General features: G+C 41.9%; 1 protein-coding gene across 3 annotated transcripts in view; it reads right to left on the bottom strand.

Annotated features, from left to right (window-relative positions):
* Positions 1-4539: 4539 nt before the first annotated feature.
* Positions 4540-14605, bottom strand: part of EFCAB3 (EF-hand calcium binding domain 3) — a 121612-nt gene continuing 111546 nt past the window's right edge. For all 3 annotated transcript variants that reach the window (XM_032870911.1, XM_032870912.1, XM_032870913.1), the window contains 4 exons: positions 14025-14218; positions 13464-13648; positions 7895-8017; positions 4540-5005 (listed from right to left, as the gene is read on the bottom strand). In XM_032870911.1, coding sequence (XP_032726802.1) covers positions 4679-5005; positions 7895-8017; positions 13464-13648; positions 14025-14218 — 829 coding nt within the window. In that variant the 3' untranslated portion in view covers positions 4540-4678. The remainder of the gene's footprint in view (positions 5006-7894; positions 8018-13463; positions 13649-14024; positions 14219-14605) is intronic.

Consider the following 14605-nt stretch of genomic DNA (forward strand, 5'->3'; position numbering starts at 1 on the left):
CGCCCACACCGTGCTTGTGCTCTAATAAATAAATAAATAAAATCTTAAAAAAAAAAGGGGGGGGTGGGGAGGCATTGCACTTGAGCCTCCTGTCTATGCTGGGATCCTCTAACAGGTTTCCCAGTTTCTCTCAAGTTTTAAGACGGGAAATATCCTGAATCACTTTGACAATTAAGGGTGCCTAAGTTCCATAGGTCCATTTAGACCCGATGGCGGAAGAATTTAAGGAAAATAGCAAGCTGGCTGAGGAAATAGGACAGTTTTCCAGCTTCTGTAGTCAGCTTTTCATACTGTGAAAAGCTATGAAAAAGAATAAAAGAATACTATTTTTCTGGGGAAGGCGGGGTATGGAATGAATTCTGAGGACATGAGGTTCATTTATATAATTATATAATTTTTAAACTTTTCTGAAAGGTTATTTGAGAGAAAGTGAGAGAGAAAGAGGGAGGAGCAGAGGGAGAGAGAGAGAAGCAGTCTCCCTGCCAATCAGGGAGCCCAATGAGGGGCTGGATCCCAGAACTCTGAGATCATGATGCTTAACGGACTGAACCACACAGGGGCCCCTATAATTATATAATTTGTAACCACCTACTTTTTTTTTTTTAAAGATTTTATTTATTCATTCTGACAGAGATCACAAGCAGGCAGAGAGGCAGGCAGAGAGAGAGAGAGAGAGAGAGAGAGGAGGAAGCAGGCTCCCCACTGAGCAGAGAGCCCGACGCGGGGCTCGATCCCAGGAGCCTGAGACCATGACCTGAGCTGAAGGCAGAGGCTTTAACCCACTGAGCCACCCAGGCGCCATGTAACCACCTACTTTTTGGAATTATCCATACCCAAGCTTGTTCACACAATCAGGACTGTAATATAATACAGTTTGTTATACTAATAATTTTCAGCCTTACATTTGTTTCAATAATTACTATAAACTGATTCTGGAAAGAATCTATAAGAAAGTATCCTGTTGATATAAAGTTAGTTGAGAAGAGTTCCAGGGGAGTAAGGACTACCATTTGGAGTAAGTTAAGGAAAGGGTTAATTAGTTATTTAAGTGGTGCAGTACTAGACAGCCCACTGGTAACGAGTGATCATTTACTTAATTGCACATTCTTTCCATAGGCAAAACTGAAGGGAGCTATGAGAGATTGTGTATCTTTCTCAGAAAAGAAATGCGAGCAAGCCCTAAACCCTCCTAATCACAAAGAAAAATATGTGAGTGAATCGAAAAGATAAGATAGTAAAGAACTTGTACCTTATTTGAAAACATGTTTGCCATTCTCCTAGTCTTTTGAAACATTTTGAACAAAAACCTCCTTTCCAAAAAACAAATACAAGGATTTTTATCTTTTCTCAAGGCCAGTTGTTTGATAGAGTGGTTGGTTTTATTTATTCTTGGCATCTTGTTCTCTCTTTCGCATGCTTTTTTTTCTCCCTATACCAAAACCTGTTATTTTTCTTAGTCAGCAATCCTACCACATATTTTCTTGCATGGGGCTCACTGTCTGTTTTCCCTTGAAGTCATTTATTATATTAATTTCAATAATTAGTCATTTAAATGGTCAACCAACTTGGGCCCTTTTGATGAAATGTGATAAAAGATCCTAAACTTAATTTTTATACAATTGTTTTTGGTTGACCTGTACAACTCACTTTTCTTCATCTTTTGAAGCACCTAAGATCATTTTTCTGAAGAAATTTGGAAGACATGTGTGGGCATCTTTTGTGGTATCAGACTATATACTACTTCAGCAATACTTTTCCGGGGACCTATGGGTCCCTCTGGTGGTGAGCCTCCAGAGCTCTTCTAGCTGGGAGGTGTGAGTTCAAAGCCTGGAAAGGTTAACAGCTCTCAGTCTGGATTATTGCCTTGGGTGTCAACCTGGGACAGGAGTAGTTAATTATTTCATGCCTTTCTTTCAGTTCCAATCAGTGGAAATTCTGGTCTGTTTAAGCATGTGCTCTGGAACTGAAAGGTGGGGGAAGGGTGTCCTAATTTGTTCTTAAAGTTTCATGGAACAAGCAGGAGCCCTTTTAGGGTATTATTAGAATTGAATACTCTGGTTTTACAACTTTAAACAGACTTTGTGGGTTTTTTTTTTATTGCAAAATAAATATGTGTTTATTGTAGAACATTTAGACAAAAGAAAAAAAGAAACTATCCCATTCCATCTTTAATCCATTAAACACTTTGATTTATATCCTTCCAGTCTTTTATTCTAATTGATTTATACAAGTAACTTTTGAGTTAAAATAGTTTCAGAGTTGCATTATGCCCTTTTTTTTTCAGAGCTTCATTGAGGTTTAGTTTACATACAATTAAATTCATCTATGTTAAGTGTTCGGTTTCATACATTTTCATAAAAATCTGTATCTGTGCAACTACCATCATTATTAGGTTTTAGAAAAACCCCATAAAGTTTTCTCATGGCTCTGAGCAGTTGTAGCCTACTTTATAACTTGATAATAGTTTGTGAATATCATTCTTCTGCTTGAATGTTTTCTTTTCTTTCTTTTCTTTTTGAATGTTCTTTTCTAACATTGTTTTAATGACCTTGGTATTGTATTATAGAGCTGTACATGATTTGCTGGACATCAGGCTACGTTAAGCTTCTCACTATTAAAAATCCAACATGATAATCATCTTTATAAATCATTTTTAAATCATTTGTATGTTCATGATTACTTCTTTAGGGATAATTTCTAGAAGTGGAAGTACTGAGTCAGTGGTTATAATTAGCTGCATTACTCAGCTGTGAGGTCCGGGCATTTTCTCTGTTTCTTTACTGTTATACATCCAAGTCCTAGAACAGGGGCCAGCACACAGTATGCAACTCAATAAATAATTGTTGAAGGAATGGCTGGATACCTGTTGCTATACTGTATTTCATTCGCAAGATGCCAGTTTCTACTGTCAACACAGTGTGGGACAGACTGATAGACTGTATTATTATACATCGTAGATTTTCCAGGACAGATAGACTTAAAAATATTCTGTCCTGTTATCCCATTGATCCAAGAAAATATTTCAGGAATTTTAATATTTCGTCATCCAAATTATATCTCTTAGATGGCCTATTACAGTCATAGTCATACCAAAAAAAAAAAAGTGTGAAACCATAAATCTTGTTTTTTGGGTAGGAAACAGTGGTCACTTGTTTTTAAGATTCTTTAAAAAATATTTTATTTATCTTAAAAATATTTATTTATTTGACAGGGAGAGAGAGAGAGAATACAAGCAGGGGGAGCGGCAGGCAGAGACAGAAGCAGGCTCCCTGCTGAGCAAGGAGCCCTACGTGGGACTCAATCCCAGGACCCTGAGATCATGACTCAGCTAAGGCAGACGCTTAACTGACTGAGTCACCCAGGCATCTGAAGATCTTATTTATTTGAGAGAGACAGAGTGAGCAAGAGAGAGCATGAGCAGGGGGAAGGGCAGAGGGAGAGAGAGAAGCAGACTCCTGGCTGATCAGGGAACCTGACATGGAGCTCAATTCCAGAACCCCGGGATCACGACCTGAGCTGAAGGCAGACACTTAACTGACTGAGCCACCCAGATGCCCCAGGGTTCTCTTTATCAACATCATAATATTGTAAAGAATGTCAACTATATTTAGACAGTTTTAAATATTCAAGGTTAACACAAATTTACTTCAAGTGCGTTTCATGAAATAGTTTCAGGAGCCTTCACTATCTTCTTGCCTTTTTTTTTTTTTAAAGATTTTGTTTATTTGACAGACAGAGATCATAAGTAGGCAGAGAGGCAGACAAAGAGGGGGGGGAGCAGGCTCCCCGCTGCGCAGAGAGCCCGATTCAGGCCGATCCCAGGACCCTGGGATCTTGACCTGAGCCAAAGGCAGAGGCTTTAACCCACTGAGCCACCCAGGCACCCCTATCTGCTTGCTTTTTTCTGGAATGGTATGATTTTATATTATAAGCCACTGTCTCCATCAATATGGAACACGTCTTTTCCTTTTTCTAACAGGAAAAAAAAAATGTAACGGACGATAATCCCTAAACAGAATTAAAATGGTAAATTTAAGCGTATTTTTCTACAATACAAAAGTACAAACTTGTAATAGTTATACATGTGCATCTTTACTAAATACACTAAAGAACGACAGCAACCAGGGTTGTGGGTGAGATCAACTATTTTTAGTGGGATCCAGGAGATCAGCCTAATGACATGTGACAAAGGAGCCTTAGGAACACCTAAATTTAATCAAGATTCCCTGGGAGATGGTGATACTGTTCCCTGGAACTGAAAGATCATTGTCATCTGCTGCCTGTGGCCTCTTTTACAAATAATCAAGAACCTAGTGTCATTTATGGTCACATAAACTCAGATGCTTATTACTGGGAGAACCCTTAGGGGCTCACAGGGGCAGCCCTATGTTGTAAGTGCCGGTTTTCTGCTTTCCTCCTTCTGTCCAGGCAGTTTCGAGCCAGGTGGGGGCAGCAGAGCGCAGCTGTTTGCTGGGGAGATAACCGCATGACTTCTGTTTACTTGTTAAGAATAAGGAAAGGGAAACCACATTATGACTTAAATTTTTTTACTGGTCAGAATTCAAAAGATGTCAATATTTCCAGCTGCTAAGAATGTACTAGACAAAAGCAAGAAACCATAAGTATGATATCTATGAAAAAGTAGTTTGTAATGAGCTGTTTAGAAAATGTAGAAATTTCATTGTCGGAACCCTCTGGAACTTTTCCGTTTTCTTTTTCTTCCTGTCTCTATGTCACATTCACTGATATCCGAGGAAGAAGAGGATACAGAGTTGTGGAAGGTGTTCCTATTCATGTAGGCATCATATAACCTTAAGTCCTTCCGCGAAAGTAATTCTTGGCAAACATTCCAGGACCATGTATAGGTAGAAAAGGTGTCATAAAAGGCCTCATTTTTAGTGTTTATTCCAATCAGATCTCCTCGGATCTTCCGCCAGAGGTTTAGCATGTCTTTCCGGTGCTCAAGGGCAATTCCCAAGTTATAGGCCTCTGTAGCCCTCTTCACCTGCAGTGAGAGAGCAGACATTTGCAGTAGTTACGTGAACATACCTTTGATTTATGAACCACAATTGTAGATATCCCAAAAGTTACCTTCCCCAGGCTAGTTGAAAATCACTGAATTTATACATTGGGTGGAACCTCTGAAGGACGTGGGAGTTAGGAGTTGAAGGACAATCAACATGTATGCTTTGGGAATAATGAGATGACATTTTATGACAATATTAAAAACACAATAAGCTAAACCAAGGAGGAAAGGGGGGATGGAGATAGTCTCTAGATATAAAAGGAGTGTCTAGAATGGCACTCAATCCCACCCAGGGCAGGGAGGAAGAAGATACTGAGAAGTTCCTCAAGGATCTGACCAGATTGAGGGAGCAGTGGTGATGGGGAGGTATTCCAGGGAAAGGAGACAGCATAGACAAAGGGACAGAGGTAATACACCTCTGGAGTTGGTGGGAGGCACAAGCATGCACTGCTAAAGTGTTAAGTTTTGAAAGTGAGAGGGAAGGAATGATGCAGGTAAGGCAGGCAAATCATTGTCTGCTGTAATGGCCCTTTGACTTGATCTCAGCAAGGCTGACAGAACCCTTCTCTTGGTGGAAATCATGCTGTAGTAAGCCAGTGTTTCTTTTTTTTTTTTTTTCAATTTATTTGACAGACAGAGATCACAAGTAGGCAGAGAGGTGGGCAAAGAGAGAGGGAGAAGCAGGCTCCCCGCCAAGCAGAGAGCCCGATGCGGGGCTCGATCCTAGGACCCTGGGATCATGACCTGAGCCGAAGGCAGATAAGCCAGTGTTTCTGACGGGAAGTGAGACAAATCTCAGTGTGTGGAGCAGAAAATATACTTAAGAAATCCTGCCCTTAGGGCGCCTGGGTGGCTCAGTGGGTTAAAGCCTCTGCCTTCGGCTCAGGGCATGATCCCAGGATCCTGGGATCGAGCACAGCATCATCGGGCTCTCCGCTCAGTGGGGAGCCTGCTTCCCTTCCTCTCTCTCTGCCTGCCTCTCTGCCTGCTTGTGATCTCTGTCAAATAAATAAAACCTTAAAAAAAAAAAAAAGAAATCCTGCCCTTGTCGAGAGGGGAAGATTCATTTGTAAGCAGGACAGGGACGTCGTTGTATTTTCACGGTAGATCATTAGCAGCTGTGTGGAGAAGGGGTGGAGGGGATGAGCTGCGAGGCAGGGATGGGGGTTGGAAGGTATTGTCCAGGCAAGACCGAGTGAGGGCCTTAGTTAAGACAGCGGCAGTTAAGGCAGCATCCTTCATTAAGGATGAAGGGGAGGAATTTGAAAAATCTTCGAGAGAACGCGAGTAGCCACATTTAGTCACAGGTGGATGTAAGGAGTGAGGACAATATATAAATTCGGATGATTCCTCGCCTTCTAGTTTCACTGACAGGGTAGGTAGTGGTATCAACACTTGATGTCACCAAGAACCCCCAAGCGAAGAGTGAGTCTGATGCAGATGATGAGTTTGGCTTGGACGTGCAGAGTGTGGTATGCTGAGACAGTGAGGTAGAAATGCTCGTCAGGCAGTGAGAGAAGTCAAAAGTACTGGAGAGAAGTCTAGGCCAGTGACAACTTTAAGATTTATCAGTATACAAGTGGCAGCGGAAACAAGGGGGGTCGACTGAGATCGTTCGAAGAATACTTGCCCCAGCTTTTCCTCACTTAACGCAGAGATCCCCAATGTTTGCCTGCTCCTTTGTGGCATGCAGTACTAGCCACCTGTAGCTTCATGTCCCCGTATCTCCTTATCCCTACACATGTGGCCTTCTCACTCACCCTCGCTCCAAGCTCATGGAGGGCAGGAGCTATGTGTTTTTTTCTCCCTATGGTATCCCCTAATCCTGGAACTTTGTTCTAGGATTAGGGGATGCTATTTATACGTTAGAACTAGGTTCTAACGTATAAATATTTATGAAATATTTATTTTATTTTATTTTTATTTTAAATATTTACTAAATATATACTAAATAACATAAAAATATTTACTAAACAAATGAATAGATGAATGCCTATAATGGGAGGAGCAGCAGGATGGGACTAGAACACAAAGAAATATCAAGACTAAAGGGATGAACATTCAGGAAAGAGAAGCGAGAGGAAGGGACACAGAGCCGCGAGATGCAGTGTTGTAAAGGCCAAGGAAGTAGAAAATGTCAAGGAGAGCTTGATAACTAGTGTCAAAGGCAAGAGGGAGGCAGCATGAGATACACACACCCTGGTCCGTCTCTGGGAAGCACAAAAGTTGCTAGGGTACAAAAGCAGACAGGCGACATGGAGTTGTGGCTAAAAGTGTGGATTCCAGAGCCAAGCTGCTCGTGCTTATATTTCTGGCTCTATGACTTCCTCTGTTACTTCTGCCTTTAGACAAGTCAACCTCTCTGTGCGCGTCTATACAATGACAATGATAACAGCACCTACCCGGAAGGAGACTGCTGTGATCAGTAACTGGATTAGCGCCGGTAGAGTACTTGTAGAGTACTTCTAGAGCACTACTGCCTGGCGCCTAAGAAGTGCACTCAAACTCTCCTTTTAGCAGCTATAACCAGTTTTCACGCATCATGTATCTCTTAGCACACCACACTCACTGTGACTGCTGGTTTACTGCCTTAACTATTCCCAGCATGACACAAACAAAGGTCCCAGAAACGATGCTGGGTGTCGTTCCTTGGGTGATTAGCAGGATGAATGGTAACAGTTAATATTTGAATCCATTTGATCATAGAGCAAGAAGCATCATTATGATGGGTAAAAACAAGAGATGGTCTTGTCTTATTTTAAAGACACAGAGCGGAAAAAATATCTTTGGTCTTGGTGGTTGTGATATTGAAGAGGAAAACATTCTGGTCGATGCATTCTGGGAGGGCAGGCAACAGTGAATACTCACATGCTGTTTAATAGCGGCTGCGTCGGTCACGGTCCAGTTCTGCTTCTTCTTGAGTAGTTGGTCAATGGCGAGGATGTCATTTGGGTAGCCTGAGACTGGGTCGAAAGGCTTTATATTTGCTGCCTTTATGCACATTTAAAAAAACAAAGGTTGGTGATATATTTTGGGTTAAATTATATGACAAAGACATAATACACAGAAATATGTCATACTAGGAAGGGGTTTCTATGTGATTTATAAGGTTATTGCTAAGCCACCTGTCTGTTGTTTGGGGACACCTGGTAGAGCACCGTGTGTAACTGAGCATTCAGCACATTCTCTTTCTTAATGATGACGCCTTTCAGAAGTACCAACTGGAAGACGGTTTATGTGTGGAATGGACATGGAGTGTAGAGAGGAGCCAACTCCAGCCTCACCAAATTTCCCAAGCCATCACCAAGCACTGAAAAGTGAAGAAGGTGCCCTCCACAAAGTACAACCTGTATTACTTCCAAACTTGCCCTGGGGAACCAGATGTCCATTTTCCCTGTTCCTGGAAAATGTGGACTCCTTTCTTGGAAAATGTGTAGTTCCCATTCTCATCTGGGCCCTTAGTACTGCTTGACCCTACTTTTCTTCACTGAATGCTGTTAATTCTGTTACAGATCTCACAGCTGTCCTCTTAGTGCCTGCTGGAAAACTGGATCTGCACACTCCCTTGGCTAATGATCATCTCTCCAGGACTAGCTAACATGAATTCTTTTTGCCTCCTCCGTGTGAGAGTTTCTCCTGATTTCCAAGGCCAAAGTCTCCCCCGTGAATCTTTATTAATTCCCTTCCTGGACCATTTCCTTTCAGTTTTCCTTGTTCCATTGCTGGCTTCATGGGTATTTGACTTGTGCCATCCCACAGAACCATGTGCTTAGAAGGGCCCTGAATTTGCTTTATTGCTCTTCTGTTGCAGTCTTCATTTTGCCCTTGGCTCCACAAATAACATAGCCAGTCCTGCCTCTCTACTATGTCTTCAGTTTCTCTCTTTTCCTGTCCTTTTACTTTCAAACTTTATTTTTTAAAAATTTATTTTAGGGGAGACTGGGTGGCTCAGTGGGTTAAAGCCTCTGCCTTCAGCTCAGGTCATGATCCCGGGGTCCTGGGATCGAGCCCTGTGTCGGGCTCTCTGCTCAGCCGGAAGCCTGCTTCCCCCCCTCTCTCTGCCTGCCTCTGCCTACTTGTGATGTCTGTCAAATAAATAAATAAAATCTTTTTAAAAAATTTATTTTATTTTTTTATTATGTTGTATTAGTCACCATACAGTACAACATTAGTTTTTGATGTAGCGTTCCATGACTCATTGTGTATAACATGCAGTGCTCCATGCAATACATGCCCTCCTTAATACCCATCATCGGGCTCACATATCCCTCCACCCCCTACTTTCAAACTTTCTGTGTCATATTTTAGGTATATCTTTAAAGAACAGATATCTGAAAATTATTAAAAATCAGTCTCAGTATCCTTTCTTTTAGACTTGAAAGATGATCCGTTGTCTATTTTTTCTTAATACTTTTTAACCCACTGAGCCACCCAGGCACCCTTAATACTTTTTAATTAAACTAGTATGTTTTAATCTTTTATTGTTATTGATGTATTTGGATTATTCTGCTTATTCTGTTTTGCACTATTATTTCGTGTTTTCTCTTTTTTCTTGTTCTTCCCCCTTCTATTCGAAAGTTATTGATTATAATGATTATTCATTAAATCATTCATGATTACTTTTAATGATTATCCTCACATTTTTAACACTCATTATAAATTTAACAAAATAGAGAAAGCTTTAATTCTGAGTACCACCTTCTTCATCTCCTGTGTCACTCTGGTAAATAGTATTTTAGTTCGTGTTGGCTAGTGATTCAAACCAGTGATTCTTCTTTTCTTTTTTTTATAAAAGATCTATTTCTTTATCTGAGAGAGAGAGTGTGCGCGCGCATGCGCCAGTGCGCCCACCCAGGAGTATGGGTTGGGGCGGGGCAGACGGAGTGGGAGCAGACTCCCTGCTGAGGGGGGAGCCATGTGTGTGGATCCATCTCAGGACTCTGAGATCATGACCTGAACCAAATCAAGAGCTGGATGCTTAACCTCCTGGGCCACCCAGGTGACCTTTATATTTAAATTTAAATAGCCTCTGTGGCTACCATCATTCGAAGACTCAGGTTTAGATGGTGTAGAACCCTGAGTGTTACAGGAGAGATTTTGGCTTTTACTTTGAGTGATATGAAAACCCGTTGGCAAGTTTTGAGCTGATTTTAGCAGAGCCACTTTGGTTGCTGTGTTGAGAACAGACTGCAGAGGACGAAGACAGAACCGACCATTCAGGATGCTACTGACACTCTCTCTGCTGGCTGATATGATTAGAGAAAATCTTGCTCTCAATAAATAAAGACTTTGTATTATAATTTCCTTTCATCCAAAACATACTGAGTCTCCTATGGGCCAGGTTCTGTTCTAGGTGATGGGGATCCCTCAGTGAAAGAAATATACGTAATTTACAATCCTACATAACCTTATATTCTGGTTGGAGAGACTGACAGTAAACAGATACAGATCACAGGTGGAGAAGGGCTTAGTGCTGGGAAATAAATTTAAAGGGGAATAAAGTTCCCCTTATTTCCAACTTGTCAGTGACATCTGCTTGTGGGTATGACTTCATCTGGAGAGATAAATTCAAAGTCTGAAGTTAAGGTCATGTGTGACGGTGATACTCCTCTAGAGTCTTTTGTTTTTTTAAAAGTTTTTATTCGAATTCTGGTTTGTTAACATACGATGTTCAGTACCTGCATACAACACCTGGTGCTCATCACAACAATGTGTCCTCAAACCCCATCACCTATTTAAGCCGTCCTCCTACCCAGCCTGCTTCTGGTTACCATCTGTTTGTTCTCTGTAATTAAGAGTCTGTCTCTTGCTTCTCTTTGTTTCCTCTTCCCTTGTTTGTTTTGTTTCTTAAATTCCACATATAAGTGAAATCATAAGGTATTTGTCTTTCTCTGACTGACTTATTTCCCTTAGCATAATATTCTCTAGCTCTGTCCACATGGTTGCAAATGGCAAGATTTCATTCTTTATGCACAATGGAATAATGTTCAGTCATAAAAATACACACACACACACACACACACCCCACCTCTTCTATATCTATTCATGTATCAATGGACATTTGGGCCGTTCTCATAATGTGGCTATTGTAGATAATGCTGCTATAAACACTGGGGTACATGTATCCCTTTGAATTAGTATTTTTGTATTCTTTGGGTAAATACCTCATAGTGTAACAGCTGGGTCATAGGGTAGTTCTATTTCTAACTTTTTGAGGACCCTCCATACTGTTTCTCCAGAGTGGCTGTACCAGTTTGCATTCCCATCAACAGTACAAGAGGGTTCCCCTTTCCCTACATCCTTGCCAGCACCTATTTTCCCCTAAAATCTTTTTTTTTTTTTTTAAGATTTTATTTATTTATTTGACAGAGATCACAAGCAGGCAAAGAGGCAGGAGAGAGAGAGAGGAGGAAGCAGGCTTCCCGCTGAGCAGAGAGCTCGATGCGGGGCTCAATCCCAGGACCCTGGGATCATGACCTGAGCCAAAGGCAGTGGCTTAACCGACTGAGCCACCCAGGCATCCCCCCCCCCACTTTTTTTTAAAGCTTTTATTTATTTAGAACTAATATTTTTTAAAGATTTTATTTATTTATTTGACAGAGATCACAAGTAGGCAGAGAGGCAGGCAGAGAGAGAGGGAGAAGCAGGCTCCCCGCTGAGCGGAGAGCCTGATGTCGTGCTCCATCCCAGGACCCTGGGATCATGACCTGAGCCAAAGGCAGAGGCTTTAACCCACTGAGCAACCAGGCGCCCCTAGAACTAATATTTTTTTAATGACGAACATTTTTAGTCATTACATTTCAAACCAGATTCCATAGCCACGTTCCTAAATTTAAGGCCAGGTATAAATACTTCATTTAAATTCAGCAAATAGGGCGCCTGGGTGGCTCAGTGGATTGAAGCCTCTGCCTTCGGCTAGGGTTGTGATCCCAGGGTCCTGGGATCGAGCCCCGCATCAGGGTCTCTGCTTCCTCTCTCTCTGCCTGCCTCTCTGCCTACTTGTGATCTCTGTCAAATAAATAAATCTTAAAAAAAAATTCAGCAAATAGCTAAACTTACTGAAAAATACAACCCTAGACTCGGGGTTGGAGGTGGGGAGTATAAGAATAACAATAAAAAGGCCCTCAGATCCTACCTACACCTGCTCTCCCTTCAACCTATCGGCCAGAAGCTCCGTTTTGGGCTCCCTCAACTGGCTCTAGGTTGTGTTTGGGCCAGACACCATGGGATGAGAGGAACAGGTCCACAACTCAGTGGAGCAATCTGTGATGGAGTGGCCATCCTGCTCTTGGACTAGAAGCCTACTTACAGTCCCGGCTACTGGCCTCCTTCAACCTCTGAGTGTTAATGTCTCAGGCAGCAATGCCTTGGTTTCTGGATATTCTCTGAGGAAACTCTGGCCTTACTCCGGGGTTTATGACAGGCCTGCCAGCCTGCAAAACAACATCGAGATTTCACTGGAGGGGCACCTGGGTGGCTCAGTGGTTTAAGCATCTGCCTTCAGCTCAGGTCATGATCCCAGGATCCTGGGATCAAGCCCCGCATCGGGCTCCCTGCTCCGTGGGGAGTCTGCTTCTCCCTCGACTTCTCCCCCTACTTGTGCTCACTCTCCCTCTCTCTGTGTCAAATAAATAAATAAAATCATAAGAGGGAGACAGGAGACTGACTGGAGACCACTGAGGCATCTCTGGGTTCCAGAAATCCATGTAGTGTTCACATCACTATGAAACCTCTTAGAAGGCCCCCCAGGCACAGAGTTTAATAGTCCCTGGGGCTGGGAGCAGGGGGTAACGGGGAGCTGCTAATATCAACAGGCTTACAGTCTCAGTTATGCAAGATGAGTAATTCTAGAGATATGCTGTACAATACTGTGCCTGTAGTTAACAAAATGTATTGTACACCAAAAAAAAATGTGTTAAAAGCATAGATCTCACATTAAGTCTTCTTACCACAGTAAAATAAAAAATTTTTAAAGATTTTAGGGGAGGGGCGCTTGGGTGGCTCAGTGGGTTAAAGCCTCTGTCTTCGGCTCAGGTCCTGCATTGGGTTCCTGGCTCAGTAGGGAGCCTTCTTCTCTCTCTGCCTCTGCCTGCCACTCTGCCTGCCACTCTGCTTGTGTGCTCTCTCTCTCTCTCTCCACCCACCCCCCCGCCACTGACAAATAAATAAATAAAGTCTTTAAAAAAATATTAGTTCTGGGGGTGCCCAGGAGGCTTAGATGGTTAAACATCTGCTTTCAGCTCAGGTCATGATTGAGCCCCACAGTGGGCTCCCAGCTCAGCAGGGAGCCTGCTTTTCCCTCTCCCTCTCTCCCTGCTTGTGTTTTCTCTCTTTCAAATGAATAAATAAAATCTTTTAAAACAAATGAGTTCCATTAAGTTAGAACTTGAAAACCTAAGTACTTAAATTAACTAATGTGGCATAACCAAAATCTTACCTGTGTCTTCCAGTCTCTTTTATGGAAAAAATAGTTCTCAAAGAAATCCAGAGGCTCCCTTCTCCTTAGCATTTCTAATTTCTGTATGTCTTTGAATGGCTTTCCCATCACCACCTCATCCACATTAGGAAACAATGGAAAGATGGGTATTTTGGAATATGGGCTATCTGAAGGAGGACTGCACCCTTAAAAGATAAAAACAAAAATGGTATTACGAACAATGTAAGAAGAAATTCATATAAAGACATACATGTGGTGCCTCTTTTGCTCTTTGTCTAGTCTTCTCAGTGGCCATGAGCCCTCTTTTCACTCTCCTCACCCCCTCCCTATCCGTAGATCCTAGGCTTCATCCAATCTCTAGGCTTCACCTGTATCAGGAGGATACAGGTGAAGATGTAGATTTGCTTTCAAATGATGCCTTTGTGACAGAGGCCAGTCACTCGGAATAGGCTGTGGTCCAGCTTCTTTAGCGCTTGGCCTCTAGTATTTATTTCTGATTAGTAATATACAAACAAGTCCTTTACAATAATGGGGAGGGAACCATTTATCAATCGTTCTTACTCTTGATCTCTTCAAGAAATTTAAGTAAATCCTTTTCTTTCATTATTGAGATCCGGGCAGCATTAGCAAAGGCAGCTGTGCTTGAGGCTGGAGGTGTGCTGATGTCTGGCTTCAATCTCCTTTTCCCATAACCCACAGTGTAGGGACTCCACGGCATTCCCAATGTGGTATCCTGGAATTTTCTTTGGAAATAGCTAAAAAAAGAAAAAAAAAGTAATCCAAGAATGAATAGAAAGTCCTATATAATCCTACTGAAAAAGTGTCTAAGTGTTGGACAAAAAAAAAAAAAAATCCAGTTGCAAGTTATATGCTGAATACACTAATTCTTTTAAAAAAGATTATTTATTTATTTGAGAGTGAGAGAGAGAGCAAGCGAGCAAGCGAGTATGAGCAGGGGGAGGATCAGAAGGAGAAGCTGACTACCGGCTGAGCAGGGAGCCCAATGTGGGGCTTGATCCCTGGGACTCCAGGATTATGACCTGAGATGGAAGCAGACACTTAACCAACTGAACCAACCAGGCATGCCTCCCCGCCTTATGATTTCTTAACTACCATCTTTTTTTTTTTTTTTTTTTTTTTTT

The sequence above is a fragment of the Lontra canadensis genome, unplaced genomic scaffold (genome assembly GCF_010015895.1).
Source record: "Lontra canadensis isolate GAN:19392208 unplaced genomic scaffold, GSC_riverotter_1.0 scaffold41, whole genome shotgun sequence".
Taxonomy (NCBI): domain Eukaryota; kingdom Metazoa; phylum Chordata; class Mammalia; order Carnivora; family Mustelidae; genus Lontra; species Lontra canadensis.